The 13,248-nt window shown below is 41.8% G+C and overlaps 1 protein-coding gene across 1 annotated transcript in view; it reads right to left on the bottom strand.

Annotated features, from left to right (window-relative positions):
* CPN1 (carboxypeptidase N subunit 1) overlaps positions 1 to 13,248 on the bottom strand; it is a 39,776-nt gene that overhangs the window by 13,334 nt on the left and 13,194 nt on the right. Inside the window, exons 4-6 of the mRNA XM_023206187.1 lie at positions 8,723 to 8,905; positions 7,152 to 7,263; positions 1,137 to 1,276 (exon numbers count right to left, since the gene is read on the bottom strand). Of these exons, the coding sequence (XP_023061955.1) occupies positions 1,137 to 1,276; positions 7,152 to 7,263; positions 8,723 to 8,905 (435 nt within the window). The remainder of the gene's footprint in view (positions 1 to 1,136; positions 1,277 to 7,151; positions 7,264 to 8,722; positions 8,906 to 13,248) is intronic.

Below are 13,248 nucleotides of genomic sequence, written 5' to 3'. Positions count from 1 at the left end.
TATTTATACAGTCATCTACCAATGAACGCTGGGTTGCTCCCACTTTTTGGCTGTTGTAAATAATGCTGTTATGAATATGGGTGTGCAAATATCTCTTTGAGGCCCTTATTTCCGTTCTTTTGAATATATACCCAAAAGTGGCATTGCTGGAGCACATAGGAATTCTGATTGCTTGAGGAATTGCCATTAGCTGTTTTTTATAATGACTGTACCACTTTACATTCCCATTGATGGCACATGGCACACAAGGGTTCCAATTTCTCCACATCCTTGCAAACATTTGTAAATTTCTGTTTTTTTGATAGCAGCCATCCTAACCAATTTGAGGTGGAATCTCACTGTAGTTTTAATTTGCATTTCCCTAATGATTAGTGATGCTGAGCACTTTTCATATTCTTTTTGTTTGTTTTGTATTTGCAGTTGTGTCCATTTCAAGGAACCCTTTTATCCCCTAGATATCTGCATGTTTCTCTCCCTCACCTCTTTGAAATTTTTGTTTAAATATCACTTCCCCTGAAAGACTTTCTTCATAGCATTTCTTTTTTAACATGTTATACAACTTATTGTTTACTGCCTGTCTCTCCTCACTAGAAGGTAAGTTCCATATGGGCAGGGATATTTGCTTATTTATTCATAATTCACAGCATATAGTACAGTTTCTGACAAATAGTTGTGCTTGATAATTTTTTTGAGAAGGATCTTGTTCTGTTGCCCAGGCTGGAGTACAATGGCATGATCACAGCTCACTGCAACCTTGACCTCCCAGCACAAGACAAGCCATCCTCCCGCCTCATCCTCCTGTGAAGCTGGGTCTACAGAAGCATGCCACCATGCTTGGCTAATTTTTTTTTTTTTAGTAGACATGGGGTCTAGCTATGTTGCCCCGGCTGGTCTCAAACTCCTGAGCTCAAGTGAACCTCCCATCTCAGCTTCCTACACTGCTGGGATTACAGGTGTGAACCACTGTATTCAGCTGCTCAATAATGTTTAATGAATAAATCTCACTGGAAGCAGCAGCCCAGATCTATTGGACTGAGTCAGAGCAAAAGTCAGACCTGAACCTGTGAAACACCTTGTCTGCCATTGAGAAGCACTTCTCTTTTTGCAAACATGAGAGTTAACAAATGAGGTTTTACCTGTTCCAGGAACTGGATTAGGGCTTCCCGATTACCCAGCCACTCCCGCTGTAACTCCTCTTGCGGGGGAAACTTGTCACAACTCAGTTCCAGTGTGATCTCAAAGCAGTTGGTATGGAGATAATTAAAGTCTTGCATTCCTAAGGGAAAGAGGGCAGTGGCAGATTCCCACAACCAGGTTCCCACTCAGTGCCCCATCTCATCTCTCTCTCTCTTTTTAAAATTTTCTGTTTTTATTTATTTGGGAATTATCTTTCAATTTTATTTATTTCATTGGCACATAATAATGTGTACATATTCATGTACATCACCTAATAATATGTACATATTCATGGGACACGCATAGTGATGTTTCAATAAACTGTACAGTGATTAGATCAGGCTAATTAGAATATCCATCCTCCCAAACATTTATCATTTCTTTGTGTTGGAAATATCCAGCATCCCCTTCATTACCTTTTTTTCTTTTCTTCATCAACTTCTATTCTACCTCTTGACCTCTATTTCTTCCTTTCCTCCATAAAATTTTTCCCAACTTTCCAGTTCACATGCGTCTCTCTCTGCAGTTTCCTCTCTTCTTAAATGTCCCTTTTGTCATCTTCATCCTTTATGTTTTTTTCCATTTCATGACTGAATTTCACTTCTTGTCCCTTTTATCATTTCCAAAGTCTGCTTATTAGCTGTGCCTACTATTGACTATGCACATGGACTGTTTTTAAGAGAACAGATTTTCTCCTTGAACTACAATGTTCTTCAGACCTGGGAGGTCAGGAATGTGATTAATATTTTGCTTTCACATCCCTTCTCCTATCTAAGAATACAATATTAATCTGAAAATACCCATCCCAGAAAAACAGACTCCTGAAAAAGCAGAAGACAGCTATATTTTCTTCTTCTTCTAAAAAATACCTGCTCGTTCTGATCTTCTACATTATTCAATTGAATCAATTACTTTTTAATATGTTTCTCATTATTAGGATGGTTATTTTCATTACAATTTCATTTGGGTTAAAAATTACTCACTTAAAAATGTCTATACTACCCAAAAGTGATCTACAGATTCAATGCAATCCCTATCAAAATCCCAATGATGTTTGTTGCAAAAATAGAAAACCCATCCTAAAATTCATATGGAATTTTAAGCAACCCAGAAGAGCAAAAATAATCTTGAAAAAGAAGAACAAAGCTAGATACTCCCAATTTCTGATTTTGAAACTTACTACAAAGCTACAGTAATCAAAACAATGTGGTACTGGTATAAAGGCAGGTATATAGATCAATGGAATGGAAGACAGTCCAGAAACCCTCGCATATATGGTCAAAGGATTTTTGACAAGAATACCAAGACCATTCAATGGGGAAAGGACAGTCATGTCAACAAATGGTGCTGGAGAAACTGGATATCCAAATGCAAAAGAATGAAGTTGGAGCCTTATCTAACACCATATACAAAAATTAACTCAAGATGGATCAGCGACCTAAACGTAAGACCCCAAACTATAAAACTCTTAGAAGAATACATAGGGCAAAAGCTTCATGACATTGAATTTGGCAATGATTTCCTGGATATGAAATCAAAGATACAGGCAACAAAAGAAAAAAAAAAATCACAGATTAGACTTCATGAAAATGGAAAAATTTTGTTCAGCAAAAGACAGTATCTCTACGACAGAACAGGTGATGACGGAAACAAACAAACAAATACAATGTCAACAGAGTAAAAAGGCCACCATGGAATGGGAAAAATATTTGTGATTCATACATCTGATAAGATATTAATATTCAGAATACATAGAGAACTCCTAAAACATAACAATAACAACAACAAAAAAACCCAAACAACTTGATTTTTTAAGTGGGCAAAGGATTTGAACAGACATTTCTCCAAAGAAGGTATACAAATGGCCAATAAGCACATGAAAAGATGCTCAATATCACTAATCATTAGAGAAATGCAAATCAAACTACCATGAGATACTACTTTGCACTTATTAGGATGGCTACTATCAAAAAAAAAAAGTAAGAGTTGGTGAAGATGTGGAGAAACTGAAACTCCTGTGCATGGGTGGTGTTTTCTGTGGAAAACAGTATGGCAGTTCCTCAAAAACATTAAAAATAGAACTACCTTATGTCCAACAATTCCACTTCTGGGTTTATATATCCAAAAGAACAGAAATCAGGGTCTCAAAGAGAGATGTGCACATCCATGTTTGTAGCACCATTATTCACAATAGCTAAAATGTGAAAGCAACCCAAGTGTCCATCGGTGGATAAATGAGAAACAAAATGTGGTATAAACATACAATGGAATATTGTTCAGCCTTTAAAGTAAGGAAATTCTGACAAACACCATAACACGGATGAACTTTGAGGACATGATGGTAAGTGAAATAAGGCATTCACAAAAAGACAAATATTGCATGATCCCACTTATATGAGCTACTTAGAGCAGTCAAAATCATAAAGACAAAAAGTAGAATGGTGGTTGCCAGGGGCTGGGGTAACGGGAAATGTAGTTATTGTTTAACGGATATAGAGTTTCACTTTTATAAGCTGAAAAGAGTTCTGGAGATCAGTGCTGGTGGTGACTGTACAACATTACAAATGTACCTAATAATACAGAATCAGATGCTTAAAAATTATTACAATGGTAAATTTTATGTTATGTATATTTTACCACAATAAAAATGAAGCGGGGTGCCTGTAATCCCAGCACTTTGGGAGGCTGAGGCGGGCAGATCACTTGAGGTCAGGAGTTTGAGAACAATCTGACCAACGTGGTGAAGCCCCGTCTCTACTAAAAAGACAAAAATTAGCCAGGTGTGGTGGTGGTTCCCTGTAGCACCAGCTACTCGGGAGGCTGAGGCAGGAGAATTGCTTGAACCGGGAGGCAGAGGTTGCAATGAGCCGAGATAGAGCCACTGCACTCCAGCCTGGGTGACACAGAGAGACTCCATCTCAAAATAAATAAATAAATAAATAAATAAGAAAAAAATTATCACTTACTTTTCAAGCTGATGAGTACAAGCAAGCTGTTACAGAAAGAATGGGGAAAGTTGAAGAATACTAACTATAGCCTATTAAACTGGCTCTCTCCAAACAGTATAGAGGTTCCTTAAAAAACTAAAAACAGAACTACCAGTTGATTCAGCAATCCCACTGCTGCGTATATACCCAAAACAAAGGAAATCAGTATACTGAAGAGTTATCTGCACTCCCGTGTTTGCTGCAGCACTATTCACGATAGCCAAGATTTGGAAGCAAGCTAAGTGTCCATTAGCAGATGAATGGAGAAAGAAAATGTGGCAGGGTTACACGATAGAGTACTATTCAGTCATTAAAAAAAATAAGATCCTGTCATTTGCAAAAACAGGGATGAAGCCAGGCACAGAAAAACAGATTTTGCACATTCTTTCTTATTTGTGGGAGCTAAACATTTAAATAACTGAACTCATGAAAATAGAGAGGAAGGATGGTTACCGGAGACTGGGAAGGATGGTGGGGGTGGGGAGAATGGGGATGGTTAATAGATACAAAAAATAGAAAGAATAAATGATAGCGCAAAAGGGTGACTATCATTAGCAGTAATTTGCTGTACCTTTTAGAATAACTGAGGGAGTACAGTTAGAATGTTGGTAACACAAAGAAATGAATGCTTGAGGGGATGGACATCTCATTTACTCTGATGTAATGATTACACATTGTATGCCTGTATTAAAATATCACATATACCCCTTAAATATATACACTTCGCATGTATCCATAAAAATTTAAAAATGCTTGAATAAAATAAATAAGTAAATTGGTTCTCTCCATGCATTAGAATCACCTAGAAGGCTGAGCCTTCTGGCTAAATACAGCTTGCTGGGCTTCACCCCCAGAGTTTCTGATTCAGTAGGTATGAGGTGGGGTGCAACTTATTAGAAATGTACATTTCTAATAAGTTCCCAGCTCATGCTGATATGCTAATCAAGAGACCACACTGTTGGAAGAATGAATTTGATAAATGTAATGACCTTGGAATTGTACCAGCTTAATTTAGGGCAATGATTCTCAGTGGAGGCATGGGCCTTGCTGTCTCAGAGGATGGAGAGGGAGAGGAAGGAGAGAGAGAAAAAAAGAACAAGCATTTGAAAAATGCTTTGAAATTTGAAAAAGTATATTGGTTATTTTCAATTTGGAGGGCAAAAAATATTTTGCTTTCCTAATGCAAACTAAAGAAAGTAACTTTAAGAAAATGTAAAATTATGTATGTGTGTATTTATTTATTTTGCAGAGACAAGGTCTTGCTCTGCTGCCCAGGCTGGAGTGCAGCATCATGATTATAGCTCACTGTAGCCTCGAACTCCCACCCTAAGCCATCCTCCCACCTCAGCCTCTCAAAGTGCTGGGATTACAAGCATGAGCCACTGCGCCCAGCAGTGCCTTGTATTCAAGCAAGTTTTCGTCCCCAGTCTACCCTCCCAGTACATGGCAACTCCTCAGTTTTGCACCTCTTCTACTCTCCACAGGACCAGCTACCAACTCAGCTCTCACCAATCTGCCGCCTGGGCCATGGCCAGGTCAGATTTGAGGGGATGGGGAAAGACAGATGCTAGAGAATGATTCCTAAAAGAACCCAGCTTCTTGCTCCAGACTCTTCTCTATCCTTCGATCCAGTGAAGGTTCATAAACAAAGGTTCTATCTTGACCCCAGGTCACGAGGAAGGCCCAGGGGATAGGGACAGAAGTCTCTTGTGGAGGTTTCTGCTCTTGAAGCCTACATTATCAATAGCCAGTGTCCATGGCAAACCCCTGCTTGTTGGGGCCAGGCAGTCAGGGTCCAGGGAGCATATTTCAGGGAAACTCATCTGTTGCTATGTGAGGCATATATCTGTGCTACTTTTTAAAATACAATTACAACATTTATAAGCCAGGCATTTCCAAATGCCTTATGTGTATTATTTTATTTAATACTTACATTAAAATTATGAGGCAAGTATTCGCTTTTTTTTTTGGAGTCTCACTCTGTTGTCCAGGCTGGAGTGCAGTGGTACAGTCTTGGCTCAATGCACTGCAGCCTTGACCTCCTGGGCTCAGGTGATCATCCCACCTCAGCCTCCCCATTAGCTGGGACTACACGTGTGCACCACTGTGACCGGCTTTTTTTTTTTTTTTTTTTTGGTAGGGGGATGAGGTCTTGCTATGATGCCTAGGCTGGTCTCAAACTACTGGCCTCAAGAGATTCTCCCTTCTTGGCCTCCCAAGGTGCTGGGATTATAGGCATGAGTCACCATGCCTGGCCTTATTATTCTTAATTACAGATGAGGAAATGAAAGCACAGAGAGAATAAGTAATTATCCCAGAGCCACATGACTAGTACATGGGCAAGCCAGGTTTCAACCCAATCTACCCTCAGATCCCACAAGTGACTATATTATTTTCCTCCTATGCACTAATCTACTGTGTAAACCACCAGTTTTACAGGACCAAAAGGTGTCCCTACCTTAGTTTTCTTGTTTTTGTTTTTGTTTTTGTCTTTTGAGAGGGAGTTTCGCTCTGTCGCCCAGGCTGGAGTGCAGTGACACGATCTCGGCTCACTGCAAACTCTGTCTCCTGGGTTCATACCATTCTCCTGACTCAGTCTCCTGAGTAGCTGGGACTACAAGCGCCCGCCACCACGCCCAGCTACTTCTTTTGTATTTTCAGTAGAGATGGTGTTACCAGGTTACCATACTAACCACCGTGTTAGTCAGGATGGTCTCAATCTCCTGACCTCGTGATCCGCCTGCCTCGGCCTCCCAAAGTGCTGGGATAACAGGCATGAGCCACTGTGCCCAGCCATCCCTACCTTAATTTTAAAGAATCACAAGATGATGACTAAATGTCAACCTGAGACTTCCCCATTTTCCAGATCTCAACCTGAGTGCAAAACTCCATGCTATTCCCATTGTTTCCCTGGGAAAACTGGGAATTTAGAAGGAGAAATGAGCACTATTCCACTTCAGCTTGAGCAGTTCCCAGGACTCCCCTTACCCTTGCTGAGAGAATACCAGGAAGCCCCATTGGTGATGCCATCTGGAAAGTAATCTCCACAGTTCCAACCTTGGTACATCCATCCATGTGCATAGGAGTAGACCTTGGCCAGCTAGAGGAAAAGCAGGCGGAAAACGACTTTGATGATTCCCAACTCAAATGGCAATGCTCCTACTCACAACTAGGGTGAAGCCAAGAAGCCCTGCTGGGTACATAAACAGTGGATTATTTGCTTTAGTGAAAGAAAATAGGATCAGGGATGGAGACAGAGTGTGTATGTGTGTGCGTATGAGTGTGTGTATGTAGGTGAGTATGTGTGAATGCATGTGTGTGAATGTGACTGTGTGTCTAAGAGAGTATATGTGTGGTAGACTAGAGTTAGATCTGTATTCTGATTTTGTCACTATCTTGGGGCTGAGTTTTCTCTTGTGTAAAGTCAGGAGTCGCACTAGATGATATTGAAGATTCCTTGTTTTTGTGCCATTTTCTAGCCTAATTTTGTCAAATAAATCAAGGAGTAAGTAAGGCAAGACTTCTCCAGGAAAAGTAATGTGTATTTGGGGGGTGAGAGGTGTGTGTTGGAGGGAGAGGAATATATTTGAACTCTATAATTCTCCTTCATTACCATTTACTATACAGTGGACAAAGTGAGATCAATGGAGAAAAACACAATGTGCTATTCAACATGTAGTTCATTAATGATTAATACTTAATGTCATTAATGTTCATTTATATTAAATAGATATATATCAATATATTAGTACATTTTTTTTTTTTGAGACGGAGTTTCACTCTTGTTGTCCAGGCTGGAGTGCAATGGTGCAATCTTGGCTCACTGCAACCTCCACCTCCCAGGTTCAAGCGATTCTCCTGTCTCAGCCTCCTGAGTAGCTGGGATTACAGGCACCTGTCACCGTGCCCAGCTAATTTTTATATTTTTAGTAGAGAGGGGGTTTCACCATGTTGGGCAGGCTGGTCTCAAACTCCTGACCTCAGGCAATCCGTCTGCCTCGGCCTCCCAAAGTGCTGGGATTACAGGCGTGAGTTACCACACCGGGCCAATAATTACAAATTTATTATATTATAGCATTTTATATATTAATATAAAATTAATGTTAACATTGATTTTATTCTATTGTTTTGAACTGTTATTTAACCTTTTTCATGTAGTCTATTTTTCTTTTTTTAAGGCCCCACCTAATACCATCACAGTCTATTTTTCATTAATGTGGATATATTATCATAAAATTCTACTTTAGACCCCCCCAAAATTCACATTTAATGACACTCATGCTATTAGTTTTCGGGCATATTTCTTGCTCATTGTTAGCCTAAGTATTTTCTGCATCGTGGTAATTACTATAAAGCTTTCTTTGTATTTACTTTTTTATGAATCTATGGCTTATTATTCAAAACCAAATGTCATTTACTAGACTGTAAGCACCTCACAAGCAAGCGGTATTTTCAATTATTTTCTGTGGCCTCGCACTGAAAAGGGGTCTGTTACTGACCTTAAGCTCATCTCCTGAGCCCCAAGTTCCCCTGGCGGGACAAGCAGTCGCTCCACATACCTTCTGGAAAAGCTTGTCGTCAGGCGTGGGGGTGTTGGCAGTGCGGCGGACCCCTCGGACCCGGTGCTCAAAGGACTTGTCATACGGGTAATTGGCCACCACCGCCCCTCCGTGGAGATTGGCTGAAAGAACAAAGTTGAAGGAGTGCATCCACCGGATCACCGCCCGGGTCTCGGGTTCCACCTGGGAGGAGGCGAGAGGTTGGCGGTGAAGGGGCAACTGAGGCTACCAAACAAACGGCGGTTAGAGTAAGTCTGTCAGGAAGTGGCCTGATGAGATCAAATGTCTGAATGAAACAGTGAGCGTCCTGGCGGATATGAAAAGTGGAGATGGGGCAATGTCAACCTTTGGAATGATGGTTTCAACAATGGAGTGTGTAGAACTTTTTTCAAAATGAAATCTTAAGGCTGGGCGCGGTGGCTCAAGCCTGTAATCCCAGCACTTTGGGAGGCCGAGACGGGCGGATCATGAGGTCAGGAGATCGAGACCATCCTGGCTAACACGGTGAAACCCCGTCTCTACTAAAAAATACAAAAAACTAGCCGGGCGAGGTGGCGGGCGCCTGTAGTCCCAGCTACTGGGGAGGCTGAGGCAGGAGAATGGCGTAAACCCGGGAGGCGGAGCTTACAGTGAGCTGAGATCTGGCCACTGCACTCCAGCCTGGGCGACAGAGCGAGACTCCGTCTCAAAAAAAAAAAAAAAAAAGAAATCTTATGTGGAATCCCAATATACAAAATAGGTAAACAGAGAGCATTTAGGGCAAGGAAACTATTCTGTATGACACCATAATGGTGGCTATATATCATCATACCTTTGCTGAAACCCAGAGAGTGCACAACACCAAGGGAGCAGTAACGTAACTAAGGACTCAGAGCGCTCATAATGAGTCAAGGTAGGTTCATGAATGACTGTGATAAACACACCCCTCTGGGGTAGGACGCTGATGGTGGGGTGGGTGGAGTGGGGCAGGGAGTATATGAGAACTCTGTACTTTTTGCTCAATTTTGCTGTGAACCTAAAACTATCCTAAAAAAATAAAGTCCGTTGAGAGAGAAAGAAAGGGAAAGAGAGAGAGGGTTTTTTTTGTTTGTTTGTTTTTTGTTTTTTGTTTTTTGAGACATGGTCTCACTCTGTCACCCAGACTGGAGTGCAGTGGTGCAGTCTCAGTTCACTGCAGCCCCCATCTCCCAGACTCCAGCGATGCTCCTACCTCAGCCTTCCTAGTAGCTGGGACTACAGGCATGCAACAAACAAACCAGGCTAATTTTTGTATTTTTGTATTTTCTGTAGAGATGGGGTTTTGCCATGTTACCAAGGCTGGTCTTGAACTCCTCAAGCAATCTGCCCATCTCCGCCTCCCAAAGTGTTGGGATTACAGGCCTAAGCCACCATTCCCACCCAAAAAAGAGAAGTTCTGTATGAAGAGATACCATGATTGGAGAGCTCGGAGCCCCAGCTTGGCCTCTCTCTGGACCCTAGAAAAGGGTTTCCCATTTTACCACTGCTCCAGTGACTTCTAAGTCATCTTAGCAGAAATTTAGGACTCCAATAAATCAATCTGAAAAATGCTAGTTTACAGTGATGGTTTTCAACCTCCTCCTTCCCTGCTGTAACGTTGACATGTAGAACACACTCCTGTGGTCATATCCAAATTTCATGGGTTAGACATACTGTCAGATGGGCCAGTCTTGGCTAAGCAGTGAAATTCCACCCCTTCTCTTGCATATTATATTGCTAGTGAGTGACAGTATGCCAAAGAAAGCCTTGAATCCACTTGGACTTGCAGCATAAGTAAATAAATTACAGTCTGCAGCATTTTTCCTCCTCTCAGGATAAACAAGCTTAGAGATTATGTAGTGTTACTGTGTTAATGGCTCCTCCTGGACCACAGTTAGCTCTAAAGGTTCCATCTTTTCCATCCCAAGGGGACTGGATAAATAGGGTTGAGTCTCAATCAGAATGGATATAATTGCGAGGGCACCAGTCTTGGTCTGTGACCAGGGCTCAGACCCTCTGGGGCAGTTCTGTCTTTGTGTCCTAAGCCTCTATCAGAACAAGGCCAGCTTCTCACTGTTCCTCTTCCTCAAGGCTGTTCCATCTAGAGCCAGGAAAACCTCATTGCTTTTTCCCCTAAAATTTAGACAGAGGATTGAGTGGGAGCCTAGTTATTCTTGATTCAATTACCTTATTTTACTTAGAGAAACAAGTTTAATACATCAGAACATTCTTCTGGTTGGATATGCTGACTAACACAAAGTTCTTTGCTTTTTGGTTTTGGTTTTTTTTGAGATGGAGTTTCGCTTTGTCGCCTAGGTTGGAGTGCAGTGATGCTATCTGCAACCTCCGCTATCTGGGTTCAAGCGATTCTCCTGCCTCAGCCTCCCAGGTAGCTGAGATTACAGGCACCCACCACCACACCCGGCTAATTTTTGTATTTTTAGTAGGATGGGGTTTCACCATGTTAGCCAGGCTGGTCTCGAACTCTTGATCTCAGCTGATCCGTCTGCTTCTGCCTCCCAAAGTGCTGGGATTACAGGTGTGAGCCACTGTGCCCAGCCTTACAAAGTTACTTTTTATTTACTATTTACTTGAACCAAGAGGATAGTTGCTGTTTGAAATCTAACATGTCAGCAGGGCTTTTGCTTCATTTTCAAGGGAGAAAAAAATCCCAGAATATTCCATTTGGGAAACTCCCAATTAAAAGGCTTACACCTGCTTTGCTTTTCTTTCCCCAGTCTCTAAGTTTAGACATTCACAAATAGAACATTTCAAACTATCCCACACAGCGTGATCACCAGGGGTGGCAGTGATGCTCAGAGGATGCCTAGTTATTTTCAGAAGCAGGCCCACCAGCAGGGTGAAACCACTCATGTTACCAAGGACTTCCATTACAGGCCTTTTGGAGAGTGAGGCCTAGGAATATTGAATGGGATCCTCCGATTGGAAGAGTAAGGGAAATCAGGGAGGGTATAGTAATAATAAAGTAGTCAAGGGTCATCTAGAAAGGGAAAAGGGGCCAGGTGCAGTGGCTCATACCTGTAATCCTAGCACTTTGGGAGGCTGAGGCGGGCGGATCACAAAGCCAGGAGTTCGACCAGCCTGACCAACGTGGTAAAACCCTGTCTCTATTAAAAATACAAAAATTAGCTGGGCGTGGTGGCAGGTGCCTGTAATCCCAGCTACTCAAGAGGCTGAGGCAGGAGAATCGCTTGAACCTGGGAGGCGGAGGTGGTAGTTAGCCAAGATTATGCCACTGCACTCCAGCCTGGGGTAAAAAAGCAAGACTCTGTCTCCGCCCCCCAGAAAAAAGAAAGAAAGAAAAAGAAAAAAAGGGAAAAGAAAAAACTAAAGGTTAGATTCCCTGAACTTTTTTTTTTTTTTTTGGCGGACAGGGTCTGTTGCTCTGTCGCCTGGGCTAGAGCAGGCAGGACAATAGTTCACTGTAACCTTGAACTCTTTAACTCCTGGGTTCAAGGGATCCTCCCAAATAGCTAAGTCTATGACATGTGTCACTACACCCAGCTAAATTTTGTATTTTTCTTTTGTAGAGATGGGGCCTCACTATGTTGCCCAGGCTGGTCTCAAACTCCTGGCCTCAAGCAGTCCTCCCATCTCAGCTTCCCAAAGTGCTGGGATTACAGGCGTGAGACACCACACCCAGCCTGAACCTCTTTCCATAGCTAATTGTTGGTAAGCATACAGCTTATCACATTTAAGGCAGACTTCTCTATAGAATGATTCTGTCCACATTCTAGCATAGTAGAAAGAATGTTGGAATAAGAATGAGAAGGCCTGCGTCTTCATCCTGATTCCATCAATCATTACCTGTGAGAATGTAAGTTATTTTCTCTCTAAGTGTAATAGCTATAAAACAGAGATGGATAACACTGCTTGGTGCATTTCACATGATGTCATGATCAGCTGAAACTGGCTGTGAAATAATTTTGGAAAATTGTTAAGAACCATGCAACCAAATGATACTGCTTTCATATCCTTCACCACAATCACCACTAATGTGAAACATTTAACCGGGCATCGTGGCTTACGCCTGTAATCCCAACACTTTGGGAGGCCAGGTGGGCAGATCACGAAGTCAGGAGTTCAAGATCAGCCTGGCCAACATGGTGAAACCCCGTCTCTACTAAAAATACAAAAATTAGCTAGGTGTGGTGGTGTGCACCTTTAATCCCAGCTACTCAGGAGGCTGAGGCAGGAGAATCGCTTGAACCCGGGAGGTGGAGGTTGCAGTGAGCTGAGATCACGCCATTGCACTCCAGCTTGGGCGACACAGCGAGACTCCATCTGAAAAAAACAAAAAGAAAAAAAAAATCATTTAGTGAGTGTGTGCTCCATGGAGGGCTCTATGCTGAGGGAGAAAAATACAAAGACACAGAAGAAATAGATATTATTGATTTAGATGGGTTAACACTGACTTGAGTTGATGCTTAAATCTTGCTTGTTTAGTTGATGTAAAGATGGCTTAGCAGTCTTTATCAAGAAATTCCAGATGCTGATTTACCTGCTTT

This window comes from Piliocolobus tephrosceles, chromosome 9, assembly GCF_002776525.5.
Source record: "Piliocolobus tephrosceles isolate RC106 chromosome 9, ASM277652v3, whole genome shotgun sequence".
Taxonomy (NCBI): Eukaryota; Metazoa; Chordata; class Mammalia; order Primates; family Cercopithecidae; genus Piliocolobus; species Piliocolobus tephrosceles.
This window is presented reverse-complemented; position numbering and strand designations above follow the sequence as displayed.